The following is a 12287-nucleotide window of genomic DNA, read 5'->3' as shown; positions in this document are numbered from 1 at the left end:
TGACCTCTGATAGAGATCTACAAAATTGTGACTGGCAGGTGGAATGTGGACAGGCGTCTGCTGTTTGCTGCCTCTTCCAATACAAGAGCAAGGTGTCAAGAAATGAAACGAGTAGGGGTCAGGTTGAAAACAAAGGCAGATGGTCTGCCATGTACCAGGTAGCTGACCTGCAGAATTCACCAAAAGGGTGTTGTGGGCACCAAAAACTTACACAGGCTCCGGGGGAGACTGAGCAGGTACTTGGATGGGAGCTACTGAGGGCTACTAAAGAGACAGAAACCACACTGGGCTAAGGTAGTCCCCTGAGCTGAATGCAGTTGGATGCTGGTAGAGTACTAGGTATTGTCTTGTATGTACTTGTCCCTTTTACTCTTCTCTGGGTATCTCCTCACAGCTCCAGCTGGACCAGAGATACTGGCTGAATGGTCAGAGTAGTTCTAAACCAGAACAAGAGGTCTGTCAGTAGACTGGACATGACCTAGCCATCACACTGCAGAATACTGCCTTCCATTGGCAAGGGAAACACCTGCTTGCTTGGCACCTTCTATCTCCCGTTTCTGTTTTGGATATAATAAATATGGGATCAATTTCTCTCAAAAGGGAATCAAGTCTACTTCATTTCCTTGGAATCTGCACACTTTTTTCAGAACAGTTTTTGTCCCCACAGGACTTGAATTGCTGTGGCAGAGTAGCCAATGGCACTGGATGCTGTCGTAGTGAGAGGGAAAATAGCATGGTAAGCTGAATTTTAAAAGCCATAACCTCAATTTGCAATATAGTATTAGAGTTTTGATGTATTAGTCACCTCTCTGGCTCTACTGTGGTGCGGCTATTCAGAGCTGTCTGAGCTGGTTTGAATGTCTGTCTCTTGGAAAACACTGTGACTGTATATGTCCTGGGTAGCATGACGAGCCGTCATGACATAGGTTTTACAATAATGAGCTAGATATGTTCCTTCTGAATCTGTGTGGTGCAACACTTTTGTGAAATAGCATGGTGACAACTGTAAGCAATGTGTTACCAGCTTCTGGTATATTGAAGCAATCCGTCTTTCTGTGAAAACAGATCTAAAAACCAGTTAATTCCTCAGTGTGATCTTTCCCAAACTTTGCAGTCCAATGATAATGAAGTAATTTAATCACCATTCCAATAAATCGTACAATTGGAACCTTTTGGAATATCTGGAGGAAAAAAGTTAATCACATTTTCTGTACTAGTTGAGGTACAAACAATGGAGGGATGAAAACAAGGAATTAGGGCATAAGGTAGTGTGAGTATAATATGATTTTAGGAAAGAGAGAATATAATGAAATTCTTTGCCAGGAAATTCCAGTGAATTCCTGTGGATTCTTTGTTCGGAAGCATCCAGTGTTGCATGGAATACTCCAGCAATTAAGACTGCTTGGAGTTCTCTCATCAAAGTAGTTTATTAATGAAAATGTTACTGCAGATTTCTGCAATCCAGGGATTGATAAAAGGGGAGGAATATATCCTGTAAAAGTTGGAACTGACTTTGTGTAGAATAGCTGAAGCGTGCTTGTTTCTTCTTCAGAATGGGGGCTGCTGTGGAGGAAAAGCCAACGGTCCAGGCTGCTGCATGAATGGAAAAGAAGACAATGTGGTAAGGAGCTTCTCAACTATTCGTTTTTTCTGTATTTCTGATGTTTTGAAGTCTTAGCTCTGGCTTGTTCTGTGCCAAAGCCCAGTGCTTTTAATTTAGCTGTATTTATGCAAAGCAGTTTAGACTAATTTATATTTTATTCTGGTCTTACCTCAGAAAAGGTTCCTTTGATGTAATTAAACGTGCCAATGTGAAAGTGATGTCACTTTTGATTGGCAAAAACCTGTTAGTGTGTTCAGGATTCAGGTTCCTGACCAGACATGCATTGTGATCAGAAAAATGACTGAAGAATGTGAAACACTGGATCAGGTGGCATCTTTTCACTGTGTCTGCTATTTGCTCCATGAAATAGTAGTAGGGATTTGACTGGAAGGAGGAATGAGTTAGGGTTGTATGTGGATAGTTTTCTCCTCTGCCGCTCAGCCATTTGCATTTTCTGTCGTAGACAATGGTGTCCTCCAGCCTGTTCAATTCTTCTGAGTTCCAGCCGTTGGACCCTACACAGGAGCCAATCTTCCCACCAGAGTTAATGGTAGGTTCATTCAAAAAGAAATAGTATGTGGTTTGTTGGTTTTGTTGTTCTGCACAGGGTTTGAGTGTCCTCAGTATCTCTGCCCTGAGGAAATGTCAGTGCAAAAGGTGGCTGCTGATAAAAGAAGATGCATGGGCATGAACGCTTCCCTATTTTATAAAAGGGAAGGCTTTTAAGTGAGGGTGGCTTAAAAGATACGCAGGCCAAGTGCCTGACCCAGCTGGCTGGCTTTCCTCTCTGTTTCTTGCCATGCACGCCTGCTCTTGGGTTGCCTTCCTTTCCGGTCACTGCCTCTCCAGGGGTGGAACAGTTGCTGACGTCTAGATTTCAATTTACTAGGTCAGATGTGAACTTCTACATTAAATACAGCCGTATCTGAGCTAATTGCCCTGTGCTCCCTTTATAGTGTAGGAAGAGAAGTAGGAGCTATGGGATGTAGCTGAATGTTTCAACTAGACGACTTCCCGAAAGCACCAATTTCTCTCCACTCAGTGTAGCAGGAGTAGAAGTTGGCTGGCTCACACTGACATCAAAAGTTAGGTGAGATTAGTTTCTCTCCATGTTTCATTCCTGTCTTTTTTGGGGTAGTTTTCCCCCAAGCAAATGTGTCCCAGCCAGGAATCTAGTCTAGCACATGGCATGTTTACAGCTTCCTTCACATTTAGCAAACAACTGAAATTAAGTCATTAGTTTTGCTGCTGCACCCAGGCTAAATGTGTCATGAGCTACAGCATGAGTAGGTTTTAATAGACCATAGCATAATATATATTTAGCTTGAGATAGGTCCCCTCTGTTTCTTCACTAAGATGTTCTCCTGCCTAAGGGTTGATCTGATGTTGCTGGGAGGCAGCCGTGTTAGTCTGTTTTCTTCAGTCACTGGATGAAGGAATTAAAAAGGGAACCAGAATCTGGCCTTACAGCCGGTAACTCAAATTCAGCAGTGCTAAAGACTGACATTTTTGCAGTGAGATGAGAATGGAAAACCCGTTACTTCTAAGATGGCTGAAGCCACAGGCATCTGTCAGAACTTTGGTCAGATGGAGCTTGCTGGCAGAGGTCTTGCTGGGGAGATGTGGCAGCAGGATGCACCTGGCAATATCAGGAAGGGGAAGCTTTTGTCAGCATGAAAAAGACTCTTGTCACTGCCAGCAGAAGGATGGGGAATGGCTAACTGCCAGCAACAGTGTGGATATCACAGCCACCTGTCAATAACTTGACTGAGATGGAGCCTGGCCTGACATAGGCATGGGCAGCATGCGAGCAGGGATTCTTGGCCTGATGTAGGGTCTGAGCTCTATCTGAATTCACTTTTGCAGACTCAGAGTAACAAACAGCAGAAACAGCTGTGTTTCAAAGGCGAGCGTGTGATGTGGATCCAGCCTACAACTCTCAAGGAATTGGTGGCTCTCAAATCCCAGTACCCCAATGCCAAGCTCGTTGTGGGGAATACCGAAGTGGGTAAGAGGAAGAGCTGATGCTCATTATGAGCAGTTGGAAAACTTTCCATGGAGTATTTTGTGAGAACAGTGCAAATGTAAACCTCCTTCATGCCATTGCTGTTAAATAGCTGTTTAATCTTCAGGTTGTATGTAGGAACAAACTTTCTTCTCAGGTAGATTAATCTCACAGTGAATGTTTTTCTCTGTTCTTTGCTGTGTCGGGTGAAAAAAAAAAAAAGCTTATCTAGACCTCTGAGCTTTTGTGCTAGTTTTGTGGAATTTTGAGAAGAGGGGAGTGGCACAGCATAAAATGTCCTCATAATCAAATGAATTCAGTTGCAAAATGTGCATTTTGAAAGATATTTCAGTGAGTAAACTCTCAAGACTTGAAATCTTACTGTTTTTTTCCCCCCCAAATATATACTTCTGCAAACATAAGTGCTGAGGAGGAGATTTCAGATGTAATTCTGTTATCCTGAGCAGTTGGTTTGGGAGACAATGCCTAAACTTTGTATGGTTCATTGTATTCATTGTTCTTTCCTGAAGGATTATGTACAACAATAGCCAGGTTACACAAGTACTAAACAGTGTATTTAAGGTTATTGTAAGCCTAGAAAAGAGTCTCTAAAACTTCCCTATGAGAATTCTGGCATTCGTGGAAAACAGCTTTTAGTTTGGTATCTCTGTGACCTTATATAATCTGTGTAACAGATGGTCAATGAACTGACTCTTTAATATGCCTGCTGCCATTTCATTGGGAAACAGTTAACTTAGGCTCTCTGTCACCTGTGTGTAACTGAAGGAGTCTTACTTTTCCTTAAGGTATTGAGATGAGGTTAAAGAACATGTTGTATCCAGTGATAATAGCGCCAGCATGGATCTCTGAAATGAATGCTGTTCAGCACACTGAAACAGGTGAGCAAAGAAGAGGCAGAATGCCTGTGAAGTGAGTGGGGACTCCACAGAATAATAAAGAAGATATGAAGGAAAATACCCAGATTAAAAACTGCTTTCTGTATGCCTTAATGCCTCTCCCATGCAGGGAATCAAGTGAGCGATACGTAGAAATATTTTGAGAATCAAAGAGGGCTTTCACTAGAAGGTATATTAGACATTTTCTGTTTGATGCATGGTGTTTTATGTATATTAACTGGGTTAATAATGGGTTTCAATGGGCAATCTTTTTATTTAGAAAGATTCTAGAATTCGTAACTGGGGGAAAGATGCTGGATTTGACAGTCAGGTGACTAAGTGAAGTATTGCATTTATCTTCGTGGGGGAAACAGGTCAACCTTACAAATAGAAGTAATTAGGACAATGTAGTGCATGTGGCCCAATGCCTGGTAGCATGTTTAAGGTGTGGAAACTGGAGAGGAGTTGGAGTTTACTTCTCAAAGGACAAATTAATACCTATAGGAGGGCAATATTGTTCATAATACACTGAGGCAAAAGGACGGTGGGTTACTGTCATGTGAGAGGCAGTACCACCATGAGCTGTGATTTAAAGGTGAATTTTGTTCTGAGGATGTGATGTTTACATGTAGTGCATACAAAATAGTCTAGTGTGACTGAATGTGTTCTCTAAACCCTGCTGTCTAATTAAACTCAGTGGCATCTAAGCTTTGTAGACACAGTTATAACACAGTTAAACAAATGAAAATGTGTTTTACAGGGGTCACCTTCGGCGCTGCCTGTACCCTGAGCTCAGTAGAGGAGGTGCTGAGAAAAGTGGTGGCAGAGCTTCCTCCTTACAAAACAGAGGTCTTCCAGGCTGTCCTTGAACAGCTGCGGTGGTTTGCAGGGCCACAGATCAGGAATGTTGCCGTAAGTGACTCAAGAGTGTCAGGGACTGGAATTGAAAGCTCAGTCTGAGGAGCTGGCCTGCCTTATCCAATGTTGGTGTGCCTTGTGCTTCTCACACGAGAACATTTGCAAACTTAGGCAAAGAAGCTCGTACACGTAAACCAACCTCAGGAACTGACAGTAACATGGGTCTCAGCTGGAATCTGTGCTACACTGATATCACAGATTTAGCAAGCAAGGGAAACGTGGCAGTTGTCCAGGTCTTCCATTGCTGTTATCAGGATAAGTGGGGGAAACTGTAGTGAGATTTGACTAATTTCACAAAAATGTATTTAGAGTGCTGGAAGAAGCGGGTGTGTAGATTTTTGCCAGCACAACTATGATAGTCATAGTGTTAATGCATCAGATCTGGCAAATTTTCCTCTAGTTTTAAAAGGAAAGAGGAGGTGGGTTCAGTGTGTTCAAACTCTGTATGCTAAAAGAAAAAAATTATCAAGCAAGCAGATGAACCAACCTACCAAACAAAATTTTGTTCCACAAGATACTGTGCCATATATTTGTACTGCAGCCAAAAAAACTTGGGTTCCTGAATGACACTGAAAAGGTGCTCTATACTTTAATGGATTTTCCCTTAATTGCAGCTACAGTGATTGAATTTTGGCATTGTTGGGCACACATGGTTTGAGCATAAGGTAGTTTTGATGTATTACCCAAAGATTGTTCCTAAAACTGTTTCAGGCAAACGTTAGTATTGACTGGGAGAGCAACTGATTTAATGGGTTTTACGTTTTCCCACTTCATTAAAGGCCTAAAATTGCTAAGTGAGCAAAAAGAATTTATCAAAGCAAACTCAAGCAGAGCTAACCTCTAGTGCACTGGGTATGGAGTAATGCAGGATTACAAGATGCTATGGCTGTATCTTCAGGTTTTTTAATATTTATCTGATGCATATATTATCACTCTAGGCTCTTGGTGGGAACATAATGACAGCAAGCCCAATTTCTGACTTAAATCCTGTGCTAATGGCAAGTGGAAGCAAACTGACTTTGGTATCAAATGGTATGTTACTTACATTTCCTTGTGGCACTGAGGGGAGTGGGATAGTCAACAGTCCTCTGCCATGGATTGTTAGGTCAGGTCAGAACTTGAAAGTGGAAGTTAACGTTATGTAAAAAAGGCTTAGTCTGAGCCTTCAGGAGTTTTGCCCTTTTTGAGGCTGAAGTCCTAAGGCTAGGCCAAAGGTTGGCTTCCTGAAGAATTTTGAACTTCTGTGCCAGAATGAATCTCTGGTGCTGTGTATGTACTTACAGACACGTCTTTGTGAAGAGCTGGTTGAAGATATGTATTAATGAAAAACAATAGGCTTGAAATTGTTTCTGTCATTATCATACTTTGATCCTTGTGGATTTTTCAGATGAAGATTGAAACTTGTTTTGTTTTTTTCTATGAAGAAAGCCAAATGTCTCAATTTGTATTTGCTCTTAGGAAGAGTTTTTTTGAAATAGGATCCTTGAAGTGAGTGGACTGTCTGATCAGTGACTCTCTTGTACTGGTTTGTGTGCAGGCTAAGGAAAGGGGAAAGAAGAAATTACATTGGGGTGTTGAAAACTGGTTCACCTGGAGGCTCAGCTTTAATTAGATAAAGGAGTGAGGTCTCTTTGATCAGTTCCTGTGCAAATAAAACTTCATATGTAGGCAGAAGCTGTCATGGATTCCATGAGGACCAAAGTAAATCTGAGAAAATCCTTCCTGATTTAGTGAAAGAGGGTGGAAAAATGAAAACTGATACTATATCAAGAGTGATTTGTATGGGTTGAAGGCTCTTTCACACATACTACTGCCATTCTTCATCTGAGTTACTCATTCATCCGCCATTCATCTCTTCTTGCTCTACAGAGGGCAAAAGGACTATCATGATGGATGAGAAGTTTTTCACCGGATACAGAAAGACAATAGTTAAGCCTGAAGAAATACTTCTCTCTGTTGAAATACCCTACAGCAAGAAGGTAAGCTTGTAGGAAGAGACTTCAATGTCTGTGGAGCTAAAATGCTGTTATTTGAGTGTTATTTTCAATGTTAGGCACTCTTTTCCTTGGAGACTGACCTCCAAATGCTTATGTAGTCCCAAGTGGGCCAGGAAGCAAGTAAATTATTTGGTGAAAATATAGCAACATACTCTTTTTGACAAGCAAGGTGAGCTTACCGTACCAAGAAAGTACGGCAAGCCCAAGAAGTTTTCTAGTGCAAGAAATATGAATTTCACTTTATTGTCTGGAGCTTTTTGAGTGCATTTGGTAATGATGAAAGGTGACAAAGTGATGTTCCCAGAGGTCTAAGTTATGTTTACAAAATAGTACAGCTAAGATGCTAGCAGTTCCTGAAGTAAAGTGAAGTTAAAGTTCCCAAGGTTCCTGCTTCATCTCTATGAACTGAAATGGGAAAAGAAATGGGAAAAAGTGTGTTACGGGTAAGAGGGAAGTTCAGTTTCTGCATCCTTGCTTTGCAAGACTGAAACCACAAGGACTGATTATTAGGGCATTTTGGCAGTGTGGACTTGCAACTTCAAATGAGCGTGCAAAACTTCCTTCAAATAGAACAATGAATACTTCTCTTCTGTAGCAGCATGAACCATAACTGATTCAGAGTGTCTAAGAGGTAAAACTCTCTTTTTTTTCCCCTTTAGGGCTGAGAACATCAGACTGTAATTTTATGGCTGTGAAGGTATTTACCTTTTTAGGGCTTGAGGCTACAAGTTATAAGATGCAAAGATTCACAGTGTAGTGACACATTTTCTTTATAAATGGAAAACACTGATTTACTTGAAATGGCATCATATTATGGGATAGAGCCAATAAATCCTTTGTCTATCCTCTTTAATTTTTTTATCTAACTATTAAGGGAACACAGCTATTTTATTTATGGTGTTTTTCCATCTATCTCTGAGTGATTCTTCTTTGGTCATGTGATAATTGCAGGAAGCATCGCTTTTTGCCAAAATGAAAAACACACTTGAGGTAGTCAATGGAAAACACCATGTTCCTCCATCCATATGACAGTCATATGGCAACTTCACAAAACAAACAAATGTTTACCAGCAGGGCAATGGCTTCATCCCTGGGTTATATGCAGCTCATTGATCTGAAAAACTAAAACAACTTTTGAACTCTACTTCGTGGTTTCTTGGATGATCTTTGCTCACAAACATGAAGTCAGGGAGACTAAAGTTCTTCAGGGGATGTCTGAAGGTGTTGTTGGCACGTGGCAGGCAAAGTCTTCTGGAACTGTGATTTCCTCACAACTGGAAGCAGGGCTGTGTCAGCACACAGCTAGATCGAATTTTTTGGCTTACGTTTGTTTAAAACTGGTGTTACCCCTTGCATTGATGTGACTTGTCACACCAAGGGTAAGACTGGCCAAACAACAGAAAGAATTAGACTAAAGAAGTTCAGCGGTTTACATGATTCAGTGTTACTGTAGGGGGACTGAGTTCAGGGTAGGCTTTATCACAGAGAGGCTGTTAAGGGAGAGGAGGTAACACCTTTTTCACCTGCTAGTTTGTGTGTCAGATATTTAAGATATTCAGGGAATAAAGATTTTTGAGTCTATAGTTGTAAGGAGATTGCAGCTGAGCAAAGACAGTATTTAGAAAAGGAAACAGCTCACTAGAATAAAGATAAAATATGAACAGATTCCAGAAAAGAAAACTGCTTAGCTTTTTGTATATAACAAGGCATTCCTAGAACAGGACATATCCTTTATTTAACAACCCTCTTTCTTTTCTGGACTATAAAAACATTCTTTGTGTTCCAGATAATGTTCACAAATGTTATGCACCACTTGTGTTATTACTCACTTAGTGACCATCAGTTTTTCATGTCCTTTCCCTTGCATACATCTTTCTCTACCACATTTGTCACTGTTATTTACTTTTTATGATAATAGTATTCTGTATCACATAGACGTTTACTGGTTTTCAAATAGAAAAAGCCTGACAACACAATGCCTATATATTTCTATCTTTGGAAAACAATCTTAACCTACTGTTTGCTCAGTATTGCCATCATAGGCTCATAGTATCACAATTTTTGCGCTGCTGAAGAGACAGAAAGTGGTCATGAAGTCTTACTTCACCCTTTAGGTTAGTATCCTCCAACCTTCATCCATTATTGATCTCTATATTCCACGGTGGTGGACTGAAAAAATTGACATGGAAACAATGTTTTTGCAACTGTGAATATTGCCTATGAATCTTTTAGAGCCTGTGGATTTCTTAATGTGCTCCTACCTGGTGTTGCATCTTGTCCAGAAGGGAAGAGGGGAGGCTAATCTAGGTCCCTAATATGCAGCCCTTAAGAGTAAGGGTTGCCTGGTTTTCCTGTGAGAATAACACCTAGAAACTTTCACTGTGGTAGTTTAGAGGGGACATGTTCTGTTGTTTTACCAAGAGGTAGGGCAGACATGGGCAGCTGATGTGATGGTTACCTTACCTACACTCCTAGTGAGGAAAAATAGTGAGTGCCTTTTCTCCCGCAGGACTCTGTACCAAGAAAACTAAGGTGTCTTGCGAGAAGTGAAGGCAAATATTGCCCTCTTGTTGCAATCACGTTATTGGAAATCTTCTCTGAAGTGTGCAGTAAGAGAAGAGGCTGCTTTATCTCCTCTGTGAAAGCTAATTGGTTTAACAAGCAGAGTGGCAAAATGTCCTCATTGAGAGGATGCTATTGATGCTTCTGTGCTATTATCTGCTGGCTGCCCACTAATTACTTGAATTCAGGAAATGAAACAGACCCTTCAGTTATATCTCCAGTAACAAGTTCTTGATGCTCAAAAGGGACCTCTTGTGAAACTGTTCTCCTTGCCAACAATAGAGGAATTGTTCTTTACAATAATGAAAGAATTGCTGTCCACTTCTGATTAGAAATAATTAATGGAACAGGCTGCTGTGCTGTGCAGAGTCACTTGGCTAACCTATTAGAGAAGAAACTTGGCAGAAAACTCTACAGAAGGGCCATGCAAAGACATCGGATCTGATTCCTCTCTTAGTCTGCAGGATGCCTGAGGAGCAGTTTGTCATAATCTGCAGGACAGGCAAGGGGAAAAACTGACTGTACTGTGACTCCAGGGTGACACCATCACTTGGTGCATACTGGTAGAGTGTTAATCTCATATTTACTGCCACTCTTCATAGGAGAGCTGCCGAGTTTTGTGAGTTGTAGTTGCTGGTGCATTTAAAAGAATTTCCTCACTCTGTGGAGACCAGCAGAGGATCCAGGATAGTTACTGAGAATTGTATTTGCAGTAACAGATTGAAATTGTCTTATATTAATTAGTCTGGTCTATTCTAGAACTGTGAGACACTTGTGATTATTGATTTCAGTTCTTGCAGAGTTCAAAGACTTCTGAAGGGAAGGGGTTTAGGATATGAGTTTTACTGATTAGGCTTCTAGCTTAGCAGCCTGGGAGAAAGAAAAAGTTGCTGAGGAACTGTAAGCTTGTTTATGTACAAAAAAATCTGTCCTGCTTCTTCCTCTCAAGGTATGGAAAAAATGTCACAGGTGCAAGCAGATCTCTGTCAAAGCTCATTTCCCACATAGTCCTAGGTTGACTAAAAACCACTGATTTAATACATTAGAATTAATTGTTGAATCATGTGAAAATATACAGTGCTGCCTGAACAAACATATCCTGCTTGGCCCTGCAAGATGAATCAACCAGATACAGTTCCCTGGAATAGATTGTCCATGTAGAGATAGGTTAACAGCTTGTCCGTATTTATACTCCAAAGCATGCCAAGGTAGAGAATAAAGAAATATTTTCCTGTCTTCTAGGGTGAATACTTCTCAGCTTTCAAGCAGGCTTCCCGTCGGGAGGATGACATTGCTATTGTGACCTGTGGGATGAGAGTCCTGTTCCAAGATGGCACTAGCCGAGTGGAGGAGATAAAACTAAGCTATGGAGGAATGGCTCCTACGACTGTCCTGGCGCTAAAAACTTGCCAGGAGCTCACCGGCAGGTAGGAATTTTTCTGTGATAGAAAGGCTGTCTAATGGAATGGTGCTGATTTTTTACAGGAGCAGTTCAAATACCCTAAATCCTCTCTGATAGTACACAGAAGGACAAAGGGGAAAGAAGTGTAGCTACACTTATGCAGCAGTCTGCGTTTTGTGTGATGCCTTGCTTCCTCCAGTACTCCTTACCCTCAAAGATCCATGTCAGTGTGTCATTCAGAGAGCCATTTCCTTGCTAAATTCAGTCATCTGTTGAAGTGGGCAGAAGCTAGATGTTGGGCATGATGTACAAAACTGGTTTTCTTTCAAACTGGACTGAGAAATCTGCACTCTTATCATTTAATAGTTTCGCCACATCTTTAGAAAAGATGACATGAGCCCAAGATGAGAGCAAAGCTGACACATATACTCTAGACAGAGATAGAACTGGTGGCTGTTGCTTGAGAGCTTGAGTGGCTGCCATGTCAGAAGAGTTAGTCTGCCCCAGTGAAATTTAGGGCTGAGCAAGGGCTCTGTGTCACCTTTGTTCCCTTGCAGAGACTGGAATGAGAAGCTGCTGCAGGATGCCTGCCGCTTACTGGCAGGTGAGATGGATCTGTCTCCTTCTGCGCCTGGTGGGATGGTGGATTTCCGACGCACGCTTACACTCAGCTTCTTCTTCAAGTTCTACCTGACGGTCCTTCAGAAACTGAGCAAGAACCACAATGGCACTGTGAGTGCTGCTAGGGAAGGCAGATTTGGGGAAGGAGGACCTGTATGTGCTGTCTTGGTGGGGAAGGCATTCAAGCAGAGTCGTTCCTGATAACAAACTCCATGTTGCAATAGCTGCCAGAGCTACTCTACTCCTTACCTGCATGACAGTGACTAGTGTATCTTCCCACTTG

At 41.5% G+C, this 12287-nt stretch overlaps 1 protein-coding gene across 1 annotated transcript in view; it reads left to right on the top strand.

Annotated features, from left to right (window-relative positions):
* XDH (xanthine dehydrogenase) overlaps nt 1-12287 on the top strand; it is a 54411-nt gene that overhangs the window by 14629 nt on the left and 27495 nt on the right. The window contains exons 7-16 of the mRNA XM_009333631.1: nt 668-736; nt 1553-1621; nt 2067-2153; nt 3470-3611; nt 4415-4507; nt 5265-5416; nt 6361-6454; nt 7292-7401; nt 11224-11408; nt 11941-12115. Coding sequence (XP_009331906.1) covers nt 668-736; nt 1553-1621; nt 2067-2153; nt 3470-3611; nt 4415-4507; nt 5265-5416; nt 6361-6454; nt 7292-7401; nt 11224-11408; nt 11941-12115 — 1176 coding nt within the window. The remainder of the gene's footprint in view (nt 1-667; nt 737-1552; nt 1622-2066; nt 2154-3469; nt 3612-4414; nt 4508-5264; nt 5417-6360; nt 6455-7291; nt 7402-11223; nt 11409-11940; nt 12116-12287) is intronic.

The sequence above is a fragment of the Pygoscelis adeliae genome, unplaced genomic scaffold (assembly GCF_000699105.1).
Source record: "Pygoscelis adeliae isolate BGI_AS28 unplaced genomic scaffold, ASM69910v1 Scaffold1, whole genome shotgun sequence".
In the NCBI taxonomy this organism is placed as follows: Eukaryota; Metazoa; Chordata; class Aves; order Sphenisciformes; family Spheniscidae; genus Pygoscelis; species Pygoscelis adeliae.
The sequence above is the reverse complement of the archived record's forward strand: the minus strand, read 5'-3'. Positions and strand labels throughout refer to the sequence as shown.